General features: G+C 40.9%; 1 protein-coding gene across 1 annotated transcript in view; it reads left to right on the top strand.

Annotated features, from left to right (window-relative positions):
- Positions 1-22,312, top strand: part of ADAMTS3 (ADAM metallopeptidase with thrombospondin type 1 motif 3) — a gene marked incomplete at both ends in the record, with an annotated part of 128,889 nt that overhangs the window by 5,799 nt on the left and 100,778 nt on the right. The window contains one exon of the mRNA XM_079534710.1: positions 4,699-5,105. Within this exon, the coding sequence (XP_079390836.1) occupies positions 4,699-5,105 (407 nt within the window). The remainder of the gene's footprint in view (positions 1-4,698; positions 5,106-22,312) is intronic.

Below are 22,312 nucleotides of genomic sequence, written 5' to 3'. Positions count from 1 at the left end.
TAAATGTTGTGCAACTGGAACAGCAGTTCAAAGCCAGATGCAAAAATGAAGAAAATTTGAGGCTAAGTGCTTTTTCTGTTTCTCTGTGTTCTTCTGTGGTCATTACTGAAAGCTCTGAATTAGCAGAAAAGAATGACTCTGGAATTTTAGCATAGGAAAGGGAACACCTACAGCTGGCATAGTGTTTCCTAAGAGCTGTGGAAAAGGGGTAATAGAAGTCATTGGAGGAGTTTAGATGTCCTCAGTTATGTCACTTAATTTTAATTACCTTTGGACAAAAGGCATTTCCTCTTCTAGCTCACTACTTAGAGACTCTGGAAGGGCTTTTGCTGACTCAAAAATGTGACAATTCTTATTTTCCATCGTTTATGCTTACCTTCTTGTGGCTAGTTGGCTATTCTTGTTCTTAACAAAAATAACTTTTTTTTTATTGCACTCACAAGAAGGAATTTAGGAATTCTGCTGCAGGATGTACAAAGCAATTTCTGAATTGTGCAGGGAACACAGAATTTGATCACTGAAACTGTGGTCTCTGGCATTGTACAGCCTGCTTTAAGAAGGAGAGAAAAGAAAGGCCATGAAGTGTCTGTGAGGTAAAAGGAAGAATATCAGTCTGTGAATTCTCATCACTGAAGCTTAGGGAGTCATGGAGATCATAGAATCATTTAAATTGGAAAGGACCCTTAAAAGTCTGGTTCAACTCTCCTGTAGGGAACAGGGACACCTACAACTGTATCAGGTTGCTATTAGCCCTGTCCAACCTGACCTTGAGTATTTCCAGGAACAGAGCATCCAACACCTCTTCAGGCAACCTGTGCTGGTGCTTCACTACATTTTTGCTTATATCCAGTCTAAATCTTCCCTCTTTTAGTTTGAAACCATTTCCCCTTCCCTATCACAACAGACTGCCATAAAGAGTCTGTTATTTTCTTCTAACCCCTCTTTAGATACTGAAAGCCTGCTCTCAGGCCTTCCCAGAGCCTTCTCTTCTCCAGGCTGAGCAGCCTCAGCACTCTCAGCCTGTTCTTATATAGGGGACATTCCAACCCTGGACTCATTTTTGTGGCTTTTCTTTGGAGGCACTCCCAACAGGTCCACATCTCTCCTGTGCTGAGGACTCTGCATCTAGACACAGTACTCCAGATGAGGTCTCACTGACAGAGTAGAGGGGCACGATCACCTTGCTTGACCTGCTGGCTGTGTATTTTTCGATGTAGCCCAGGATATGGATGGCTTTCTGGACTGTGAGGGCACATAAGTGGCTCGTGTCCAGCTTGCCATTTACCAGTACCTCCAAGTCCTTTTTGACAGGTCTGTGCCGCGTTCTTACATGCCCCAGCTTGTAGGGATAGTAGGGGTTTCCACAACCCAGGTGCAAGATGTTGGCTTTGAACCTCATCAGGTTTACCTGAGCCCACTGTTTGAGCCCGTCTGGGTCTCTCCTAATGGCATGCCATCCCTTGGGCATGTCAACTGCAGTACACAGCTTGATGTCATCTGCAAACCTGCTGAGGGTGCACTCAATCCCACTGTTGACTCATGTGAGAATCAAGATTTTTGCTGTGACCCAGTTAGGATATCCTAATCCTACCCAGAAACTCCAGATCCTGCTCTTGGCATGATGTCTGTTCATATAAAGCTCTATACTAATTTTTTTTTTAGAACCTGAACTTGTAGGTGTATGGTGAAAAAGACTATTGAGCAGCACAGTTACTAGTAGTGGTGGGACATGGATTAAGTTTTCAGATTGATAAAAATTCTAAGGAACTTTTTGCTTCTCTAGGATATAGTACCTATCAGTTTGTTGAGTAGATGTACATCAGTTCATAGAGTTGGATTGGAAGGGACCTCAAAGCCCATTTGTTCCACGTGCCTCCAGCTAGATGAGGTTGTTCAGGGCCCCATCCAGCCTGGACAGCATCTATGCATTACATGAAGATATTTATAGTGCAAAAACTTACATGTCATTCTGTCTTCTACTAGTGCTATGCATTATTTTTCTGTCAAATCCCTCAGCAACTGGAATAAATGCAAGCTGGAGAAAAAGCAGCTGTATGAAGCCCTTAGTAATGTTTTCCTACCAAATTTATTAGTTGAATTTGCAAGTCTTGTAAAACAAGCAGCTGCTGCTTCCAGGAAAAAGGCATTAGCTACCGAGCTTTTTATCAACGTATGAATTTTCAGTTCAAGTGTGATTCACCTTGAGAATGGGTAAAATTTTTCATTTAATTATATTTATTTGAGGAATTCTCAGTGGCACTTAGAGGTGCCATCTGAGCTACTCAACCCAGGAGGCCTTTAAATTGAAAGGATCAGTAATATCACTCTAATAGTGCTTTAGCCAGTTCCCTCAGGAGAAGAACTAGGGAGTAATTCTGTCCTTAATGTCTTTTTAACTGTCATATAGGTAATAAGACTTCAGAGTTGGTGCACTTCTTAGCAGTGTCCTGGCCTGGGAATGTGTCTCCTTCTCCTTTTACAGGATGGAAATCAGACACGGAATATCCTGATTACTCCCAGGTTGCAAAAGTCTTGCAGAAAAGATGAACTTGTTCTACAGTGGTGCACCTTAAGGTGTGCATGTGTCATGATGAAGGGCTGAATGTGATAAGCCATAACAGCAGAAAACCTTTCTCTGAGCGAAAGTCTTGCTTTTCTCATCAGTGTCTAATAGTATCAGAGAGTGGAGAGGGCAAGTAATTGTTATCTAGGGCTAAGAATGCTATTTTCAGAGCTTCCAGGTAAGTGACTACACGGAAAGATAGAAAGGGGCCTTTATTTATTTATTTCTTAAGTGTTGCATTCACACAGGCAAATTCAGAACCTAGTGGGAATTTTACAAGTCAGCTGATGTTGCTACTGCTGGTTAGGCAGCATCCTGATTTGACCCATGGGAATGTCTGATTGCAAATCTATACACTGCATTTGAAAATGTGTAGGTAATTTATTTATATTAACTTTAAACAGAATTGCAAATATACCAAAAAATGCATTTTTTTTTCCAGCACTCTTGAAACCTATTCTCAAATTCCTTTATGAGAATGGAAAGCAGTGCTGCGTGTTTTTTGCTGTGCACAGGACTGTTTTTAGGCCATCTATCACAGTGCATACAAATATTTGCTGTAACTTAAGTCAGCTGTGCCCCATGCCCTTGTTTCAATCTATATACACTTAATAGCTCACTGCTGTTTGGCTGGTGCTGAGCAATGGGTGCTCAGCTTGAACTCTGCTGAGCTGCATGCAGCCTGTGGGCTGTGAGTTGGGCATGCCTGCTTCGGGCAATACGATCAACAATGGTTGTTCTGCAGTTGTTATGACTGCAGTTGTACTGCAGGAAGATGCAAGATTCAGATGGAAATCTGTAGCGTAGGAAGAAGCAGCTAATCTGTTACCTTAGAGTTCCATTATTCAAGTTCTGCTAAGAGGAAGGGCATCAGCAAGTTAATGGGTGAGAGGATTTATTAGGTTTTTCCCTCCTGCAGAGAGAAAAGCTGTTGCTTATGCTACTATCAGTGATGTGATATCCACTGGATTCTTGTCTTTTCTGTTTTTTGAAACTGCAGAAAAAATTTGAAATTAGTATCTAAATTGTAGTTACATACCAAACACATCACTTGATTTTCGCAAGTAAAGTCACACTGTATTTAGACCTTGACACAGGAGCAAACAATTCTGTTTAAGGTGCATGACACATTTGGCATTTCTTACAGGAGAGTTTGGAAGGGTTGCTGCCTCTTCTTTGGCTATCAAGCAAACCTAAACCCCAGGAAACTCCCCAGATAAATATAAATGAATATTTCAGGGTTTGCTCTGCAAGCTTTATGAAAATAGAGTCATGAAAGACCTGCTTCTTGAAAAATTTGGCACAAGGAGGATATTTTGCATGCGCTTAATGTGCATCCCAGCATCTGTGGTGTGTGTTTATTTGAGGTGCATACCTGGGCACAGCTTCTTGTGTTCATGCACCTTGGCATGATGTGTTTTTCTTTTATAGCTTTTCCTATAGCTGAAATATGTTTCCCATCTCTTTATCTCTGGTTTGTTATAGTTTGCATAACATGATGATCTGTAAAGACACTTCTTTCTAATGTGCCCTATGTGTGTTCACGTGATAGTAGTACAAAGCATGTTTCTGAGAACAATTGACATGATAAGAGTACTTAAGGCCATGCTGTAAGGTAAAGGTCTGTAAGTTTTGAGTACAGTAAAGAGCAGTGATGCATATTCTACATTTGGCTATGACTTCTATCCATACTAACTGACTGTCAGGTAATTTAGTACGTATTGGTGCAGTGACTTTGTCCCTCGTCGTTATAAAAACTTACACAAGTTGTTGCTGTTCTTCAGCCGAACTCATCTGCGGAGTGGTTTAGAGCAACTCTAACAGGAATCCTAAACTGGGAATACCAGCAGTGGAGATGAGAGGCAGAGGGGTCCAGCATTGCATTTGAATTTGCATTTGATGTTAGGACTGCAGGCACAGTAGTTGTGTGTTGTATAACAAACTGGGTGCAGCTGGAGCATTCTGTGCGTGAATGTAGCCCATGATGGTCAGGCCAGTAGCCGGCTGCATCCTTGCATTACTTTTTCTTCCAGGGACACACACTTCTGTAGTTCTGCATCTGTTCTTCAGTCTTAAGGTTTTCTTCCACACTCATGTTCTAATTTTATTTTGTTTTGGGATATTTCTCTTGGCAGAATTACCAAAAAGCAGACCAAGACCGTATGGGTTAGTGATTCCAATTAGTACCGATGCAGATGGAAGCTATATCTCCAATATACTCTCTGCAAGCCATCAAAGAAGATCAACGCGGGAGGTATCCCAGAGCCCCAAACAGCTGTATTTTAATGTCACCGCGTTTGGAAGGGAATTCCATCTCCGGCTGAAACCCAACACTCGTTTAGTGGCTCCTGAGGCAGTAGTGGAGTGGTACGAAGACTCTGTGGAAACTGGAAGTGGAAATGGTGCTGGTAACTCAAGTCAGACTAGAACTGCTACAGAGAGGTTGTGGAAAAGAGAGCCCCTGTGGACCAACTGCGCTTACGTGGGAGACATAACTGACATCCCTGGAGCTTCTGTTGCAATTAGCAATTGTGATGGTCTGGTAAGTCTTACTTAATGGCATTAATGTCTGGCGTTTTATCACTTTGTACACAGCTTTTGTTGTTTTTGACTATACAGTACTAATGATCTCACTTGAAAAAATCTCCATTCATAAATTCCTTAGAAAATGCTGCAGCATACATATGCATAGTCCTTTGATTTAATCTGGGATCATTCCTCTGAGTTTGATGAACAAAGTCCTTAATGTGAGATGGAGAGAAATCAAACCTGCCGTTTGTTGGTTTTCCTTGTTACTTTCCTGAGGTGGCGTTACAAATGGGAGAATTTATACTTAAGTTATTTCAACACATAAATGAGCGAGCATAGAATTTGGCATGGAAATTGTCACTCCTTACTTTTTAGGCATCAAATGTGCAGGGTGCCCTGTAGTCCAAAAATGGCAAAAGATATAAAATTTGAAGGATATATTTAGAAGGTAGGCATCTTTCTTTCTTTCTTTTTTTTTTTTTTTTAAGGTGTAGTTCTGTTTTATCTGAAGCTCTCATGTGAGAGTTGACTGATTCACATCTATAAATGGTTTATTCTCAAAACCATGCCAGCCTGGTTGCTATGTTAGTTAAAAACGCGTGATATTTCATTGTGGCTTCAACAGTTGCAATGACTGGCTTGGTACACAAATCCCATATTGAAAGACTGGGATATATTGAGTACACATACCATTCGTTAATTCAATCATGCGGTAAAGAAAGCTAACAATACTTACCTTGTGCTCTTTAAGTAGCAGGAGCAGTGGTGGAACATGGCTGCAACATTCAGGAAGATTAATGTAGTGGTTACTCTACTGCTATTCAGGGGAGGAATCATATGAACAAGTCTGCAACAAGAATCCCTTCTTGGAAATACGTTTCCCTCTTCCTGTCACATGCCAGAGATGTTAATGATTTGATTCCATTTTGTGATAAGTGCTGGCTAGCAAACCTCCCAGCTTCTGCAGCACATAATTTATTTCAGGTAAAGCAGTCACTGTGCGACTGTCTGCATGAATGTCTGAAACTCCTCATTCCGTGCGTAGGGCTGTGCACAGCCGTAACTCCTTGACTTTCCTTACTAAAAGAAGGAAAACACTGATGATGTTTACATCTTAGATTGTCAAATTCTGTAAGTTTTTCTTTTTTTTTTCCTTCTGTTTTTTTAGTGGAGTCTGTTGACAGTGTGCTGCGTTTACAGTGATCCTGCAGACATCTGCCTGGATAGGCAGAGCTTTGGATGTTACTTTGACAGTGAATGAGACCGTTGGGCTGAGAGCTGTGTTTTATCACTAATCCTGAATGAAGTTCTTGCGTTAAGTGCCAGAGCACTTTAAGACAGTAAATTGGATTAAATGGAATTAGATTAAGGGGTACAGCAATATCGGCAGGGATCGCCATGTGGCTGACAAGCTGTTTGTGTAGTGTTTTCAGTTACTGAAGTGGTTTCTGTATTCTTAAACCTCTGCATATGTGAGAAGAAGCCAACAGGTGCCAGCAAGATCCTAAAGAATGGGAGGTTTCTGAGTTGTGCTCCGTATTGCTGCTGTTCTCTCACAGCGCCCAGGAGAAGCCCCTTAGGTGCTTTCCATGGTTTTAGGGGCTGAACTAGAGGAAAATGTGCTTTTTGTTAAAGGAGAAGAGTGGGTAAATGCTCCTGAGTCACTGTTGTCTCTGTTCATCTCAACACAAGCTGTCCTGTGCAGTCTTTGAGGGGCTTCTTTAAGCCCCTGAGCCACCTACCACATGGCAGGATTGAAGGCACCAGCAGGGCATGTGTGTAGTGTGAAAGGGTGAGCTGTCTGACCCTCCTGCCAGCAGCAGGCCTTGGCAAACACTCTGGCTCCTGTGCTGCATTTTACAGTGCTGCTGAGGGACTCACGGGCTTGCGAAGAGTTACAGCAGCAGCTTTACTGCTCTCTGTTTTGGGCAGCTGTAATGACAACAGCTTGTGCTGAAAAGCAGATTTTTGGAGCACTTCAGCTAGCTTACTTCACCTAGCTGTTGTAATAATCTTTAGGAGCTCTAAACAGATGAATGTGAAATAAATAATCCTGAAGATTGATGGCATTTCAGTTGTTCTTTTCTCCCAACAGCTTTCAGCTTAGCAGAAGTAGCTGTAAATTAGCATTTCTGACTTCTCTGCTGCTGTACTGTGCTTCTTACTGCCAAGCTAGAATACTTGATCCTCAGTGTATTCTAAATATGTGAAGAGTGAGATGATATGGCTTAACAGAAACTGGAACAACAGTGAGAAATTCTAGGGCCATGTGTCTATTCAAAAGATTTATTTTTGACTTCAAAGAAATGCATGCACTTGCCAATGTAGTCCCCCCAGGTTCTTACCTTTTGGAGAAAAAGAAAAAGGAATCACTATGGTTACAATCCGCTCACTGTGTAGCTTATAAAGCAAGCTTGATCTCATCAGTAACAGCAAAAAAACGCTTGGCTTCCACTGGTTGGCAAAAGCCCTCACAAATTTTAGTATGTGTGTGAGGAGATTTTAATTATGATTCTTAGGTCACCTGCTGATAGGTGGGCCAAATTTTGTTTTGCATTACTCTTTATTTCATAAAGCCTGCTGTATTTCATATTGTTCAGTGTTTGCTTTCAGTGCTTGGATGTATGAGGTTATGTGGAGCACAGTGGTGCTGAATTTTGACTACTTCACTGTAAGTATACAGAATTATTGACATTTACACTAGTAAAGCAGGATTTTGTTCATTGTCTCTTCCTGAATCTGAACTTAGGTTTTAAAAAGACAAAATACTTAAACACTTTTGTTATGAATCAGTTTACATATCTACTTCTGCTGTAAAAGTCATCTGCGTGCCATAAGTTTTGGAAATTCCTATCTTCCCATCTGTTTAATATCCCTTGAAAATAACTGTTTGTTACAAAGATCCCATGCATGTGCATGCACTTGTCATAGCAAAAGAACACTTAATTCGTCATGTAGAAGCTGCCTGTTGTTTGCATTACTGTGTTTTAAAAAAAAAAAATTGTAGTGTTAGTGGGTGACAAATGCTAAGAAATGCGAGTGTGTCAGCTTATGATAATAATAAAATAAACCCTGTTTCATATTTTCCATATGTAAAACTCAGGATGAGTAGATTTGTAATGTTAATTCTAACTTGGGCATTGTAAAGCAGTGCTGCATTTCAGAAAGCCAGTCTTTCTTTGGGTTTCTGTGCCATATCTCTCTGGATACTTTCACTCCCAATAGCAGCATTTATTGTCAAAGTATTTATAGAGTTTGTCAAATACTTGACAGCATTACAGCAAAACTTGTGACTGAGTGCAGTCATCAAGCAAAATCATCCTTTGAGTCTAGATAGCATATCGGGAAGTCCTCACTTATCTCTCATTTCAGGAGGTGTGGTTTGTAGTTCACTGCTGAATTTGGCCTTCTGTAATTATGGCTGATATTTACTGTAATTAATACTGTATGTTTTCTTCTGTATGTTCATATTACTATGGTTTGCTCTGCTATGGAAACTTTATGGAGTTCCGTTGGTGCTGGTGCAGTGCAGTGCTGTTGATCCAGTACTGGGAAGGGATGAGTGCTGATAAAAGGAAAACCTGATGCTTTTCCTAGAAGGTTATCTTTGTGTCATTCTCTCATTCATGAGCTGAAAATAACATCCTTTAGCTCTGTGGGCTCGGAAAACTGAGGCCTGTGATCTCTTGTCAGAGAAGGGTAGAAGGAGTAAAGCTCTTAGTGACTTTCATCTGCAGATGATGAAATGAGTTTACAAATAGCAGCCTAGATTTAAGTCCATTTTGCCTTTTCTTTATTTGGTTTTGGTCTAGTAAATGTTCAGAAATAGAATATGTTGCAGTGTTGGAGGAGTGTATCATTGTATGAACTTGACAAGATCAAAAGGAAGGCTCAGTTTAACCAGGCAGCGCTTGCAGGGTGTGATCTTCCCTCACACATTCACAGTTCTCTAGTTCCTACATTCCCACTTCTTCTTCTGCTTCCTTTCTGCATTTCCTTCTTGCTAGCGCCTGAACAGCAGTGCTTCACCTCAGTGCTCTTCAGCTGTTGATCTCATTAGGCACAGGCTGACCAAAGGGAGTCAGCGTTACAAAGGGTTAGGACAGGCATTCCTGCCTGAGTTGCACCAGCCTCTTCCCTATTTACATCTGAGTAGCAATTTCCCTTCTGTTCTCCTTAGAAAGATTATGCAAGCAAACAGTAATGAAAGGCCTTATATTATAAAATCATAGAATATCCGAAGTTGGAGGGGACCCATAAAGATCATCAAGTTTAGCTTGTCAAATGGTGTTAATGGTGCCTTCTCTTTTGGATAACTATGGGAACAAGTTTTGTGCATCACTGTACTAAATGAAATGTTTGGATTCATATACCTATACCTAAATTCATATACCTAACCAAGGCAGCTGAAGTTATTCTGCTTCCAGGTGCATGTATGATGGGCAGTATGTTAGTTTCTTGCTTCTGTGATTAAGTTTCTTGTTCCAAGACACCAAGATGCTACAGTAGGTTTAATGGTTTTGAGGAGTTTACTGTTCAGAAGTTACTGAAGCCTATCTGGCTTTGTAATTTTGTTACTAAGAAAGTAGATGTATATTTCTAGAGCAGCATATGGCTATAGAAAATTGGGAAAACAATTGCATGTTAAAGGAGGAGGAAGTCAGTCAATTCAAAGCAGAGCTCATAGGAGGCATTTTTCACAGATTGCTTGTGCCTTGTGCTGTTCCTGCTGTGAAGACACAGAAAGTGACTCACTTCAAACAAACATTGCAGGTGTTTCAGATTGTAAACAAAGAGAACACAGCAAACTTTACATTGGGAAATAACAAGGTAGAAGCTTTTGAATGAATCTCTGCTTTTGTTGTAAATAATTACTTTCCCAATTTTTTTCTCAAATTTTTCTGTGTTGCACAAAACAAAAGTTTCTCATTTAGCTTTCTTCCTTTTGCAATAAAACCCAAACAGATGTTGGTATGTGATGCATTAGACTGTACTTACTATGGAGTCTGTCTCTGTAGACATATGTCTCCTTGTTTGAGTTGTGATCTGTTTTATATTCACATTCATGGAATGCAAGAATGTGTGGATGTTGCCTTGCGTTTCTTATCAGAGCATTAGGTGCTCTACCTTTAAATGCAGGGGTCAGCCCCGGTATGCTAGGTTTTCCATCTTTGATTTTAGCTGCCAAGAAAATTGTGACTGACTTTACCCAACAGCCACGATCTTCAAGTCCAGGGCTGCATATGGCTGCGTATGATCATCTGGAAGAACGACTGTTTGCAAGTGAGAGCCCTTCAGGAGGCTGCTTGCCTTTTCACATGCAGCTGTTGAACCAGGAGAATCCTTAAAGACAAGAAGGCTGTCAAGAATCTATCATTATCTGTGACAGATGATTCCTCACTTGTTTATTTTCATTTCTTTTTTTGCTAAGGATATCAAGACATGAAGAAACCTGTGTATGTCTTTGAAGCCATTACAGTCAGTACTCTTATGCACGTTTATGTTCAGCCATTGGTATCTGGGGGGGTTTCAGCATGTTCTGAGAGGCTTTTTTTGTGATTATCTGACATTACAGTCCGATAATACATATCTCTTAAAAACAGGGTCTTCTCAAATGTTTGTCTGACTCTGTCTTAACTTCATGAAAGGAAGCTAATGAGTGTTGCCTACTCTCTGTGGTTTTGGCATTCTTTTCATTACTGTCTGCAGAGCCTTTGAAGTGTTGAAATGGAAGGATGTGCAGAGATGTGCGCAGTTACTTTCTTTTGTGCAAATATGTTTGAGAAAGTCAGAGAGACTTGCATGAAGATTTAAGCCCTGATTCAGAAAGACCCTTAAAAATATGCTTAAGTTAACGACATGCCTTAAGTGCGTACCTGGATCTAAACAGTTTTGAGGTGTTTTGATTAGTTTCAAATGCTAGTTGTTACCCATTGTTCCACCAGGCCTTGAGTAAAGGCAGGTTTCACGTTCATATACTGGCACTAATGCGTTGTTTCAGCATGATTTCACCCATGCTTGGGAGGTTACATTACTAAATGGTGAAATAGTTTTCTAGAAGCTGGTGATCCTTTGCTCTCAGTTTTTAGAAAAGCGTTTTGGAGACAAACAGCTAGCATATGGGAATCTCTTCTGAAGAAGAATATCATCAGGGATCCATCATCAAGCAGGGCTATGTGTGCTGTGTGTGGGGCTGCAGGAAGGGGATGGAAGTATCATGGCATGTGAGCAGCTGCAGTGAACATAGTGGGAGCCAGATGTGATGGGCAAAGGTGTGGGTACTCTTGGGGAGTATGAGATATGTCCTGAGGCTGGAAATGGGACTGTGGCCCCATGAGCTCTCCCCCGAGCTGAGAATGGCATGGGAAGCAGTGCATTTCCGCAGGCTGGGCTGTGGCTGAGCAGACAGACGTCTGTAACCTGGCACATTCTGGGAGCACAGAGCAGGCAGCTGGGGAGGTAGGTGGACGTACTGACCATGAGCTGCTCTGTGCAGATGCTTGCAGTATCTCAGACTGATTTAACATTTTTATATTTGTGCTACCTCCCGTGTTGCACACTTCCCACAGTAATTATATCCTTGCAGTGAACTCCCTTGGCCTGCCATGCCTGTTCTTACCACTTGCATTTCACTGCTCTTGGCAGCCCTGCACACTTATTAACTGGGCTTGATATGTTGCAGCTGCCTCTCTGAACTGACAGGCCCGGCCTGGGAACCTCGGTCAGTCTCCCTGGCTCGACAGAGTGTGCCGCTGGGTCAGTCACCTTCGGTTGCTATTAGGCTGGGCTTGGACTTCATCCCTGTCACCGCTCTGGTACGTAGCACTTCCCAGAGGCTGATAGAGACTTCTCAGGCATGGTAATCCACAGTAAATGGGATTTCTCAACATTCAGAAACTTAGAAAAAAGCAGTGTCATCATGTCAGTTATTCAAGATTTCAGGCTCCTTACATAAGACACTAAGAGTTAGGAGGATTGAGAAGGGAGGTAATGGTGATGAAAGCAAAATATCAATACAGTGTAGAATGATATAATATTGAAGATTCTTTTATGTTTGTAGTTTGGTTCTTTGTGAGGTTATCAAGGGAACTTTGTGAGGTTACTCAAGGGAAGCTAGTGCTTCATTCTTGAAGTGTGCAATGTAGTCAGTTTACGCCGGTGTTTACTCAAGCTCCATTTATTTCTTGCTTGATTTTATAAGTTAATACAGTGGGGCCAGATTTGGGCTAACAACAGATTTGCCTCTGCTTCATAAGAGACCTGACTATTAGCAGTTACGTCATTCTCTCCTCCTCTGTTACATCTGTCCCATTCTTGCTTAGAGCAAATTCCCCTTCCCCATGTAAGAACTTCCTTTTATTTTTTTCTTCCAAAGCTCATACCAAAACTCATTTTTTGTGAAGCTTCCTCTGTTGCAGTAAACCAAAGAACTTATGCCTGTTCTGTCTTGAGAAGACAGATACCTGAGGTAGATGGATGAGCCACTTGGAGACCTTTGCAAAGATGACGGGACCAGCTGAGGAGAAGGGAGGAGATGTGAGGTTTTCCAAGTCTCAGCTCTGCTCTTAACCCTCACTGCTTCCCCTCCCTGTTCCTCAGGACTGTTAGTTACCTTAACCCATTAGCAAAGTAAAATGAAACCAAGTGAAATGAAAGCTCTTTTTCAGAAACATGGGGTGAACCTCTTTGCTTCAGCAAGTAGTTCTGGAAACTGCTGCTGTTCATTCTGACTTTGTGCCTACCCGTTTGAGGATGATGAACTGGGGAAACCTCCATGCTTTGTGCTTACTGTACATAGTAAAAAGGACTGTGCTCAGAGTTTCCACTTAGTTATATGGTTCATGTTTTCGAGGCTGATTCACCCGTTAAATCCTCTTCTGAAATGATAATTTTCCTATGGGTTGCAGTTCTGTCTCCTTGCTGTTCCAAGGATTGTGTGGTCATAGGAAAAAGTGAATAGACATGCAGTAGTATTGCTACGGACTTAATGTAGATCAAGTTAGGCCAGGATATAAGGAGCCACACAAATATCTTTCATAGCACGGAAATGTACAATCAGTTTGGATAATAGGTTTTCCAAATGGAAAAAGGTGTCGTGTATTTTAAAATGGAGTACAACAGTGGAAGGCCTGACGGCTTCTTCAGAGAAAAGGGATTTATCAACAAGTATGAGATTGTTTGCCTCTCCTGTAGCCTTCATCCAGTCTAATTTCTTAGGTGAAGAAAAGAGCAAAGAACTAGGACCATAAGCAAATTTGAGTAAAGTGTTTGGAGTCTGCCTTTCAAGTAACTCATTGTTCTCCCTCTTTGCTTTGGCTGCAGTAATTCACTGCTCCAAACTGGGACAAACACTGGGATGCTGGTTCCTCTGGAACCCAAGACAGGGTCTGTGTGCATTGCTGCTGTCATATGGGCACTGGAATTAGTCTGGACACCTGTACTTGACGCTGCAATTTTTTGTATGTGTGTGTGTATTTTTCAAGAGTCCTGACAGGCTTCTGTGTAAACTGTCCAAAGATTAAATGCTTTAAGTTCCTTCTTCAAGCTGTGCTGTGAGTGATGCTTGATCAGGAAATAGGAAAGACTTCTAAGCTTGCTTAAGAACAGCCAACTTTAAAAAGATGTCTGTTTTAACATGTTGAAGATTATTTTCAATTGAGAAAAGAGCATTTTTGTACTTAAGAACACGTCCATTTGAAAAGGAGTGCATTTATGAAATTTTCCACGTTGTTAGCCAGGTAGCATATGTATGAACACATCACCTAATGCTACGTGTATTTGGCTTTGATGTAGTCCACTCAGCCACTCAATCAAATTCATGATAATGCTACTCAATAATATTTATATATGCATCTGCCTTAATTCTAGTGGATTGTCCCAGCTTCTTATGGATTGATTAAAATCACTTTTTGTGTTGTGTTTTTGTGTTCTTGGGCTTTGTTACATTTTTTTTTTTTACTCTTCATTGAAAGCATTGCATTACCACCAGCATATTTCATGGTCCTCTGCTGTAGGAGAGAACTTTACATCCGTTGCTTTATTGGAAAAAATCCTATTTAAAGTATGAATGTGTTGCCCATTTCCTTTCCCACAGTTTGGTGCTTTAATTGTCATTTAATTCCTTCCCCACACAATTCTTTAGCTTATTCCAGTAAGGCTATGGTGTCTGCTTTATGCTCTGTGCTTACTTTCTGCTTCCATACACGGATGTTGGAGGGTGAACATGTGGTCTCATGCTTGCATACATGCACTTAGGAATACCTTACATAGAGAAAAAGCTTATGTTTCTCAAGGGGTGTAGCAGTTAAACTTGAAAATCACCTTTATTAGCTCTTTATTTTTTAATATTTTGGTGTGGCCTATTTTAAGGAAAGGGTCTGTCTAAAATATATTTTATTTCTGCGTGTACCCATCTGAAAGTGCTGTGTGTGTGTGTGTTACAAAGCAGAATGACTGTGTTCTTATCTCTTGGCTTACTCTCCATTTTCCTGATAGAGCGCCTTGCAGAGGCGAGAAAGTGGTTAAGGTATGAAAGGGATGCTTGTTTATGACTATGAATATGTGAAAATAAACATCTCCCATGCATAATTTGGACAGGTTTGCGTTTATATTCCAAGAGTGTCCAGTTATGGTTTTACAGCCCTCCTTGAGCTAAACTTGATGGAAAGTAAATTTTGCTAAACTTCTCCTTTGCTCTTACATTTGGAGTATGCATACTGTAGCATTTTTGAGGTATGAGGAATATGCAGAGGGAAAAGAGAAAGTTACCCCTGTTTTTGTACGATTAAACAAAAATTTTCTTCCTTCACTTCTCCCTCAGAACACTGCTGAATCTGCTCTCCAGTCCATATTTTTCCAGGTTATGCAGAGCCCAGGAAGAGCAGGTGTGGGAGCTGAGCACTTCCCATCAGAAGCAGCGTTGGGTGGGATGGAAGTGGCATTACCAGCACTAGCTTTTATATCAGCATCTGGGGCCAGAACTCTCCCGTCTTAGCAGGCCTGGCACTTGCTTCACCTAAATAACCCATTTCACATGCAGCAACAAAGTGAGATTCAGTGCTTGTTTCATCAGTGTTTGTTCCATGAGTATTGTTCTGTAGTAAATAAACTTCTGCTGTCATTTTTTATTAGCTAGCATGTGGTTGGTCAGAGACTTGAGCTGCCTCCAGTTATTGGAGGTGGTTCCCTTCAGCTGTCAGGGTTTAGCGCAGGCTTGCTGTAGAGAGATTTTCAACCTCAGTATCAGTTTGCAGTCACTCTGATAAAAGGTGTGATACAGTGTTTTGTAGGATTCATGCTGGAATAGATAGTTATGCCTTGCTTATCCCGTGCCACCCTTCTTCTGCTTTCCATGATGGGGAGCAGGACCACAGGGATGCATCCCTCTTCTGCAGGGAGGCCATGGGTAAATGACTATGTGCAATGAGAAGCTTTGAGTGCAGGAGGGTGCTGCTGTCATCTGAGGCACTGCCATTAGGAACTGACACTACTTTGCTTGTATAAGCGAGGTACATGGCAGATAAGGGTGTCTGTTCCTTCATGGTTTGTGTGCAATTCAGGGTATAGATGAGGAGTATAAGAGGCAAGGATACGACATGTGCATGTTCACAGATGCTGTTGCTTGCATGTAACGCAGTACCTTCCTGGAAATAGTTCTGCCTTATGAGTACCTTTCATCCACAAATTGTAATAAATATCTGTTAAAAAGCTTTGACTGAATTGCTGAAGCCCTGCTTTGCTATGGCTGACCTTAAAAAGAATTGCAAGCCCTCACCATCTGCTGGCACCTCAAAGGGGGACAACCCTATTTCCTGAAGCATGTCTCCACAACCCTATTTCCTGAAGCATGATTCCATTTAGCAAATGCTTGCAAGCTTAGCAGAGCAAATGTCTTTTTCACATGGTGAAGGATCAACCAATCCCAACTGTTATTGGTACCAGCAATTCCATAATAGCTGGAGACAGAAACGAGATTTTCTTGGGAGTTAGCAAAGAGAGCCCTTCTTGTAGGCAAAACATCTTCCAAATTTCACAAGATCAGTTTTTTTCCTCATTTGACTAATAGGCTGCAGTAGCCACTGGCAGGGGCAGTAAGCCTTTTTTTGTACCTGAAAAGAGAGAGAATTTTACTGGATAAACACTTCACGCTGAAAACTAACCTCCATGGTCTGTGTGGGATCTGTGGCCCTGGCTGCACTCAGAGGAACCAGAGGGCAAACGTTTCTTCCCTGGTGCCACTAGATGAGATGGTTTTCCCCATTGCTTCATCCAGAGGGAAGACTTTCTTTCATTATCTTGTTATTGCCATATCATCCACTTGTGTAGATTTTGGAGGAAGTCAGTTCCCAGAGATCTTTTGCAGTTTTCTCCCTTGAACTATGACCATTCAAGAAAGGTGAAGGTGGTTTAGTTTTGGGTTTGGTTGTTTTTTAGTTGTTTTTTTGTTTGTTTATTTGTTTTTTTTTTGAAGTGGGCTCACAGGAAGCATCTGTATGGCACTTTTTGAAGACTGAAAAAAAGTTCTGATATTTTTCTTGAAACAGGGTCTCTATTATGCTTTCAAAAGAGAATGACAGCAGAATTTTAAATCATTGAAAGCAAGGATGAAAGTAGAATCATTCCCTTCTCTTCGACCGTCCTTCATTATTCCTCGTCCTTCATTATTCCTCATCCTTCAATTAAGAAGCGATGACTGCCACCCACACTGTTACTGATGTGTCTTTTAGGCAATACTTCTACTACTCATTTTTTTCTTAAGCTTTCTGTCTTTTGCTGGAGCAGCAGCAATGAACATGATGTCCTGCCTGAAAGTGTGTTTGAAGAAAGTGAAAATAACACCGTTTTATGATACCAAATAAAAAAAAAAAAAGAAAGCAGGTTGGAAACTAGAAAAACAGCCTTGACTGGAATTCAGAAAAAAAGCATAATTGTTTAGCTGACTTTAAAGAATATTTCATCTGATCATAGAATGTTGAAATTCCAGACGGCATATGTGTAATGGACTGGCAGACCTCTTTGCCTGAATGAAGAGTTCATCAGAAGCAAATGGTTGCATGATCTGTTATCAAGGTCATGGGAGTTGCGGAAGGACCAGGGGGAGCTTGTGTGCTGAGGTCCAAGGAGGGATGAAGCTGCTAGCCTTCCTTTGAAATGATTCTAAATGTCAGGTGGAATATGGTTACCCAGAGAAGGTGCGGATACCCCATCCCACCCCTGGAGCTGCCCGAGGCCAAGTTTAATGGGGCCCTGGACCCCCTTGTCCAGTGGGTGGAACCAACCTATGGCAGGATATTGGAACTGGGTGGGCTTTTAAGGTCAAGACATTCTATAGTTTTATTGTATGGAACTGCTGTGTCTGAGTGCAATCAATGCTCCTCATTTTGTCCTGTCTCATAAGACTCAGCGGAAACTATAACTGGTTGAGCAGACTGAAGTCTGTGAAGCAGCAAAGTGGGAATTTACATATTACCCATATTTGCATCTTCTCTGCTGATTTTCAGTAGTAACTTCCATTTAAAAGTATGCGGACCAACTCATAAGTCAACAAGGAGGAATAGCCAGTACTATTGCATTTGGCAATGCGTGCATCCTCTACACGCATTTGGCATGTAGAAGATAAGCCCACACTTGGGGAGGTGGAGACACATCAGAGTGGAATCTGAGAGCAGTTAAATGATAGTGTCCTTAGTGAAGGTGGTTAAAAAATGACCTGAAAGGAATCTCTGTGACTGGAAGCTGCTCTGGATATCTATTTTGTAGCTGTTACTGAATCGCACCCTTTTGTCTTGGATATGTGTTTTTACAAACCAGTGTTTTTAGGGCAGTTTGACAAATAATTTCCTTTCTGGGTTTTTGCTTTTTGTTACCAAAGTAACATATGCTTCTTCAACTTTTTTATTCCTGGAGACCCGCGACTAACAGTTTATAAAATAGCCCAAGCTTATTATAATTAGAAAGAACAACCCTTTTTTATAGTTTCTGTAATAAAAAACAGGTTGTGTAACTTCTGTGAATGCCTGATAAACATATATAGTGCACATGAATTGGGCGCTCATTCATGTTCTGCCTTCACGTATCACATGTGGTAAAATATGTGTCTCAGTAAAAGAAAGTAAATAGATACTGAAGTAGTCAATGTTCTCAAAATTTAATCCTTGTAACCTCTCTCAAAGCTCTTACTGACTGTAGTGTTTGTACTGAATTTGAAACTGCATTTTGTAGAGTAGAGATACAGAAGCCATATTCACTAGTGCCTTTTTTCATGTTCCTTGTTTATTCAGCACCATACTTATTTGTATCTGGAATTTGACCTCAGAGCCACATGGTCTGAGGTTTGCAAAGGAGCAAGAAACAAGACAGGATAGAAAGTATCATGCAGCATTACTGAAGGGGAAAAAAAAAAAAAAAAAAAAAAAGGAAAAAGCAGAAGGCAGGCAAATTGGGCTTGTCTGCTGTAGGAACTGACCATCTGTGTGCAAATTCTTACCTTGTTTGGAGGGTCCCACGGAAATTCTAATCATCGCTCTCTGATCCAGGCCCTGAAAGAATTATCTAAAGAAATAAACTGGTCACTTTGACCTCCTGACGTCTTATTTCATCACGAGTTTCTTGAAATGATGGATAAAGTTAAAGCACCGTTGCTCCTGTTAATGGGCTAAAATATATACTTCATTTAGATTTATAACTCATACTTAGTTTTCATAGGCTGCTTATGCAACTTGGTTGATAAATAAATTTTACTTTTTCTTTTCTAAGCAGTAGCAGTGAAGCAATACATTAACTTTCTAGCCACATGCAAATCACACTGTCATTTGCTTTTCTTGTTTTATACCTGAGTAAATTGCTAATGTTTAAAACTGCATTTCCTTGGTGCGATTTTACCGTGGTTTTACAAAAAGATGTTGAGCCAGTTGAAAAGAATGAGTCTGTTGTAAATATTGCTCGCTTTGGCAGTTCAGTACTTTGAAATGTTGCTTCCTAGCTTTTGAAGAGTAAAATACATCAAATTTCTGTATGGTCTTTCTGGCATAAAAACAAAAAACACCAAAAGCCTGACAATTTTCTATTATTATGGAAAGCTTTTTATGTAGGGACTGTCTTCGTTATCTGCACTGATAGTTTGCCAGTAGCATTAAGACCTGTACAGCAAAGGACCTCTGAGTACAGCACTTTTGACTCTGGTGAAAGGCCAAGTGCTTTACAAAGCTCATTTATTTGCTCTTTATAACATTAGCAAACCTTGGAAGTCAATACTTGTGAAAATGAAAACTGTTAATGTTGAGCCAAGCTGTCCAGTGTCTGTACTGTTTCTCAGGAGCATGTAAGTAATCATATTTGATTATTTTCAGTCTAGTCTAGAGCTGTGTAATTATTATTCTGTGTTTGTGAAAATGATCTGTAGAAGAAGCTCCATAGGCAGAGAAAGTACAGGCAACAGTGGAGACAGTACCCTGCTGGAAAGCCTCAGTATGAGCCCACTAACCTCTAAAATCAGTGAAGATGATGGAAATAAACCCATCAGTTTCTACTTTATGAATACAGCAGAGAAGAATCAGAAGGAGTTTTAAAAGTGACTCAAATTACCCTCTTGCTGGAATTCGGTAGGTGCCACATGGGAGGTACTAGCTCATGGATTTGAACATTAGGACTCTTAGGTATCTAGTGCCCTAGAAAATGGTAGAGGTGATGTCAGTGTTGGAGTACTTCAGATGGCTTTGCCTTCCACAGTGCTGAATGCCATCACATGAAGTGTGCTGCGTAACTTGGAATTCCTGAAGGAGAGGTAAAAGTGTGAATTTGTAGTGAATTTGTGAATCTTGTAAACACACATCCAGGGAAATGGCAGGATGGGCTGATACTTGCTGCTAATGTGAGCACACAAATGTCACTGATGAGGGGGTATATTCAAATCACTGTGGTGCTGAAATGTAGAAGTCACCCTCTACCACTCAGGGTCAGGACACCCATGAAGCTCCATGAGAGAGTTCAGTGGTGTTTCAGGGGCCCTGGGGTTCTCTCCCCAGGGAGGCTGCGGTGCATTTCTGTCTTACAGGTGGAGGTAGGGATTCCTTACCTTTCTTTCTTCACTCTCATTTCTCCTGAACCTCCCTAGACAGAGCCATCAGGCATAGCTCGGTGCATGGCTGTGGTGGGTGCAGGAGGAGAGCTGCTGCATGAGAGCTGGTCCCAGCTCACCTGCCCTGTGCAAAGGGAAAGATAACAACATGAGACCTGATGGGCCAGCTGATGAGCTCTGTGTGGGCCGAATGGACCACGCAGATACCTCAACATTGCGTAATGCAGTGATTCATGTCATCGTGCATCTGGGACGTTTGTACTTGCTGATAGTTCTGCAGCATCATTCGTAGCTAATGCATACAGACAGTAGACAGATAAATATTGCTAATGTATGCCACAACAAGCATAATGCTGCTGGCCTCAAGTGTCCCCCTTTTCAATTCCCCAGTTCGTATCACCCAGATAGGTGTTCATATTTCGGGATTCTTTTCACTTGCTTTGTAGTTTTGGAGCGTGCAACACTTGATTTGAAGTTATTTTTCCTTCCTTGAAGACTATCAAATGTCTTTGCTTTTTGTTTTTGCTTTTTGAAGGAAGCTATGACTTTAATGTAATCCCATGACTCCAGGAGTTGGAAAAACACCAAGCTTACCACAAGCACAGGTAACACAGCGCATACAAATGTTACCTGTGGCAGTGGACCCGAGTGCCTGTTGTCACACACACTCACACACCTCTGGCTGCTTTCACAGAAGTGAATTTTGCTGCTGCATGTATCTTTTCACCATAAAATAGCTACTAGCACAGAGCTGTATTTGCCACAAAGATAGAACTCATACTCAGTAAATATTTTCACAGAGATATGCTGGGCTCAGGGAGATGCCTGACCGCACTGAGCATGTTCCATGCATACTTTTCAGTTTTTAATAACTGATATTTTAAAACCACAATTCCTTCTTTAAGGACAAAGCATTTTTCATGCCAGTTTTGCGCTGTTAAAATGAATCTCTGTAGGTTTTCCAAGAACAAAAAATAGGGACACATTTTTCCACATAAAATCAATGTTTGTTATTTCTTTTTGTTTTCATATAACTTCTAAGGGGTTCTATTGATTTTTCTTAGACTTTCTGAAAGGGAGAAAAAGGAGTCCAATTTGGATTAAAACCAAGCATGAGAAATTTTAGCATAAGGGAATTTTCCAATGTATGTTTGTAGAGAAGAAGTAAAAGCTTAATTTTAGTCCTGTGCAATGTCCTGATAGTATACCTGTTATTTTCTTTTGTTCTGTGCACGTTGAGCAGAATATTGGCTAGTTTTGTGACTCTTTTGAATGTCTTTTGTCTCCCTATGGTGATGCATCAATCAGCGGTTGAGAGTGCTTCTGTTCTGCAGGGAAGCAAGTAGAGATTGTGAGAAGGTTCTGCTCTTGCAGGGGATGCAGACAGTAACATGCAAGAGCAGTTTTAAGTCCTGTACATTTTCAATGTGGTTACAGACAGAAGTCTGTGGCAGCTTCGGGTCATTTTTACTACCCCGCCTTGTGTCCTGTTTATTGTAAATCTACAGCCCATTACCATCCAAGGACTCCAAATGGCACCGTGCTTTTAAGGGTGGCTTGATCTCAACCGATTTTCGTTATGTTCTCGGTTGATCGTGGCACTTAATAAGAATCTAATTGTTAAAAACAGATACAAGAGATCTTTGTGGTTCTGATCCAAGTTCATATAGTGTAATTCTCCATCCTCTGTCTTTTCTTTGCTACATTAATGGACCATTCAAAGATCATGATCTCTTTCTTGTGTTCTTAGCTTTTACCTTTCTATGTTACAAAATGATTAGTTGTGCATGGCTTTTGTCTGTGTTATTTTTCACAGGATTGTGTCTAATTACTGCCCTTAAAAGGTTTACATTATTCAGATAATGCAGTGTTCTAGAAAAGTTTTAAATGCAAACATGCTTTTCATTTAAATTAGTTTATTAACCACAGAAAGAACTGTAGTTGAGGAAACAAGTGTACTGTTTCTGGTCAGTTTGACAATTGACATTTCAGTAAGAGTGTGTCTTAGCTTCTTATTCTTAACTTGTGTCTGTAGTTTGGAAGAGGATATTAAACATTCCTAAGTTTTCATCCTGTTTCTGAGCGTTCATCCTGGTATTCTGTCAAACAAGCAACATTTTTCCCTATAGCTGCAGAGGCTTTTT

The sequence above is a fragment of the Tetrao urogallus genome, assembly GCF_951394365.1.
Source record: "Tetrao urogallus genome assembly, chromosome: 4".
Classification (NCBI taxonomy): Eukaryota; Metazoa; Chordata; class Aves; order Galliformes; family Phasianidae; genus Tetrao; species Tetrao urogallus.
This window is presented reverse-complemented; position numbering and strand designations above follow the sequence as displayed.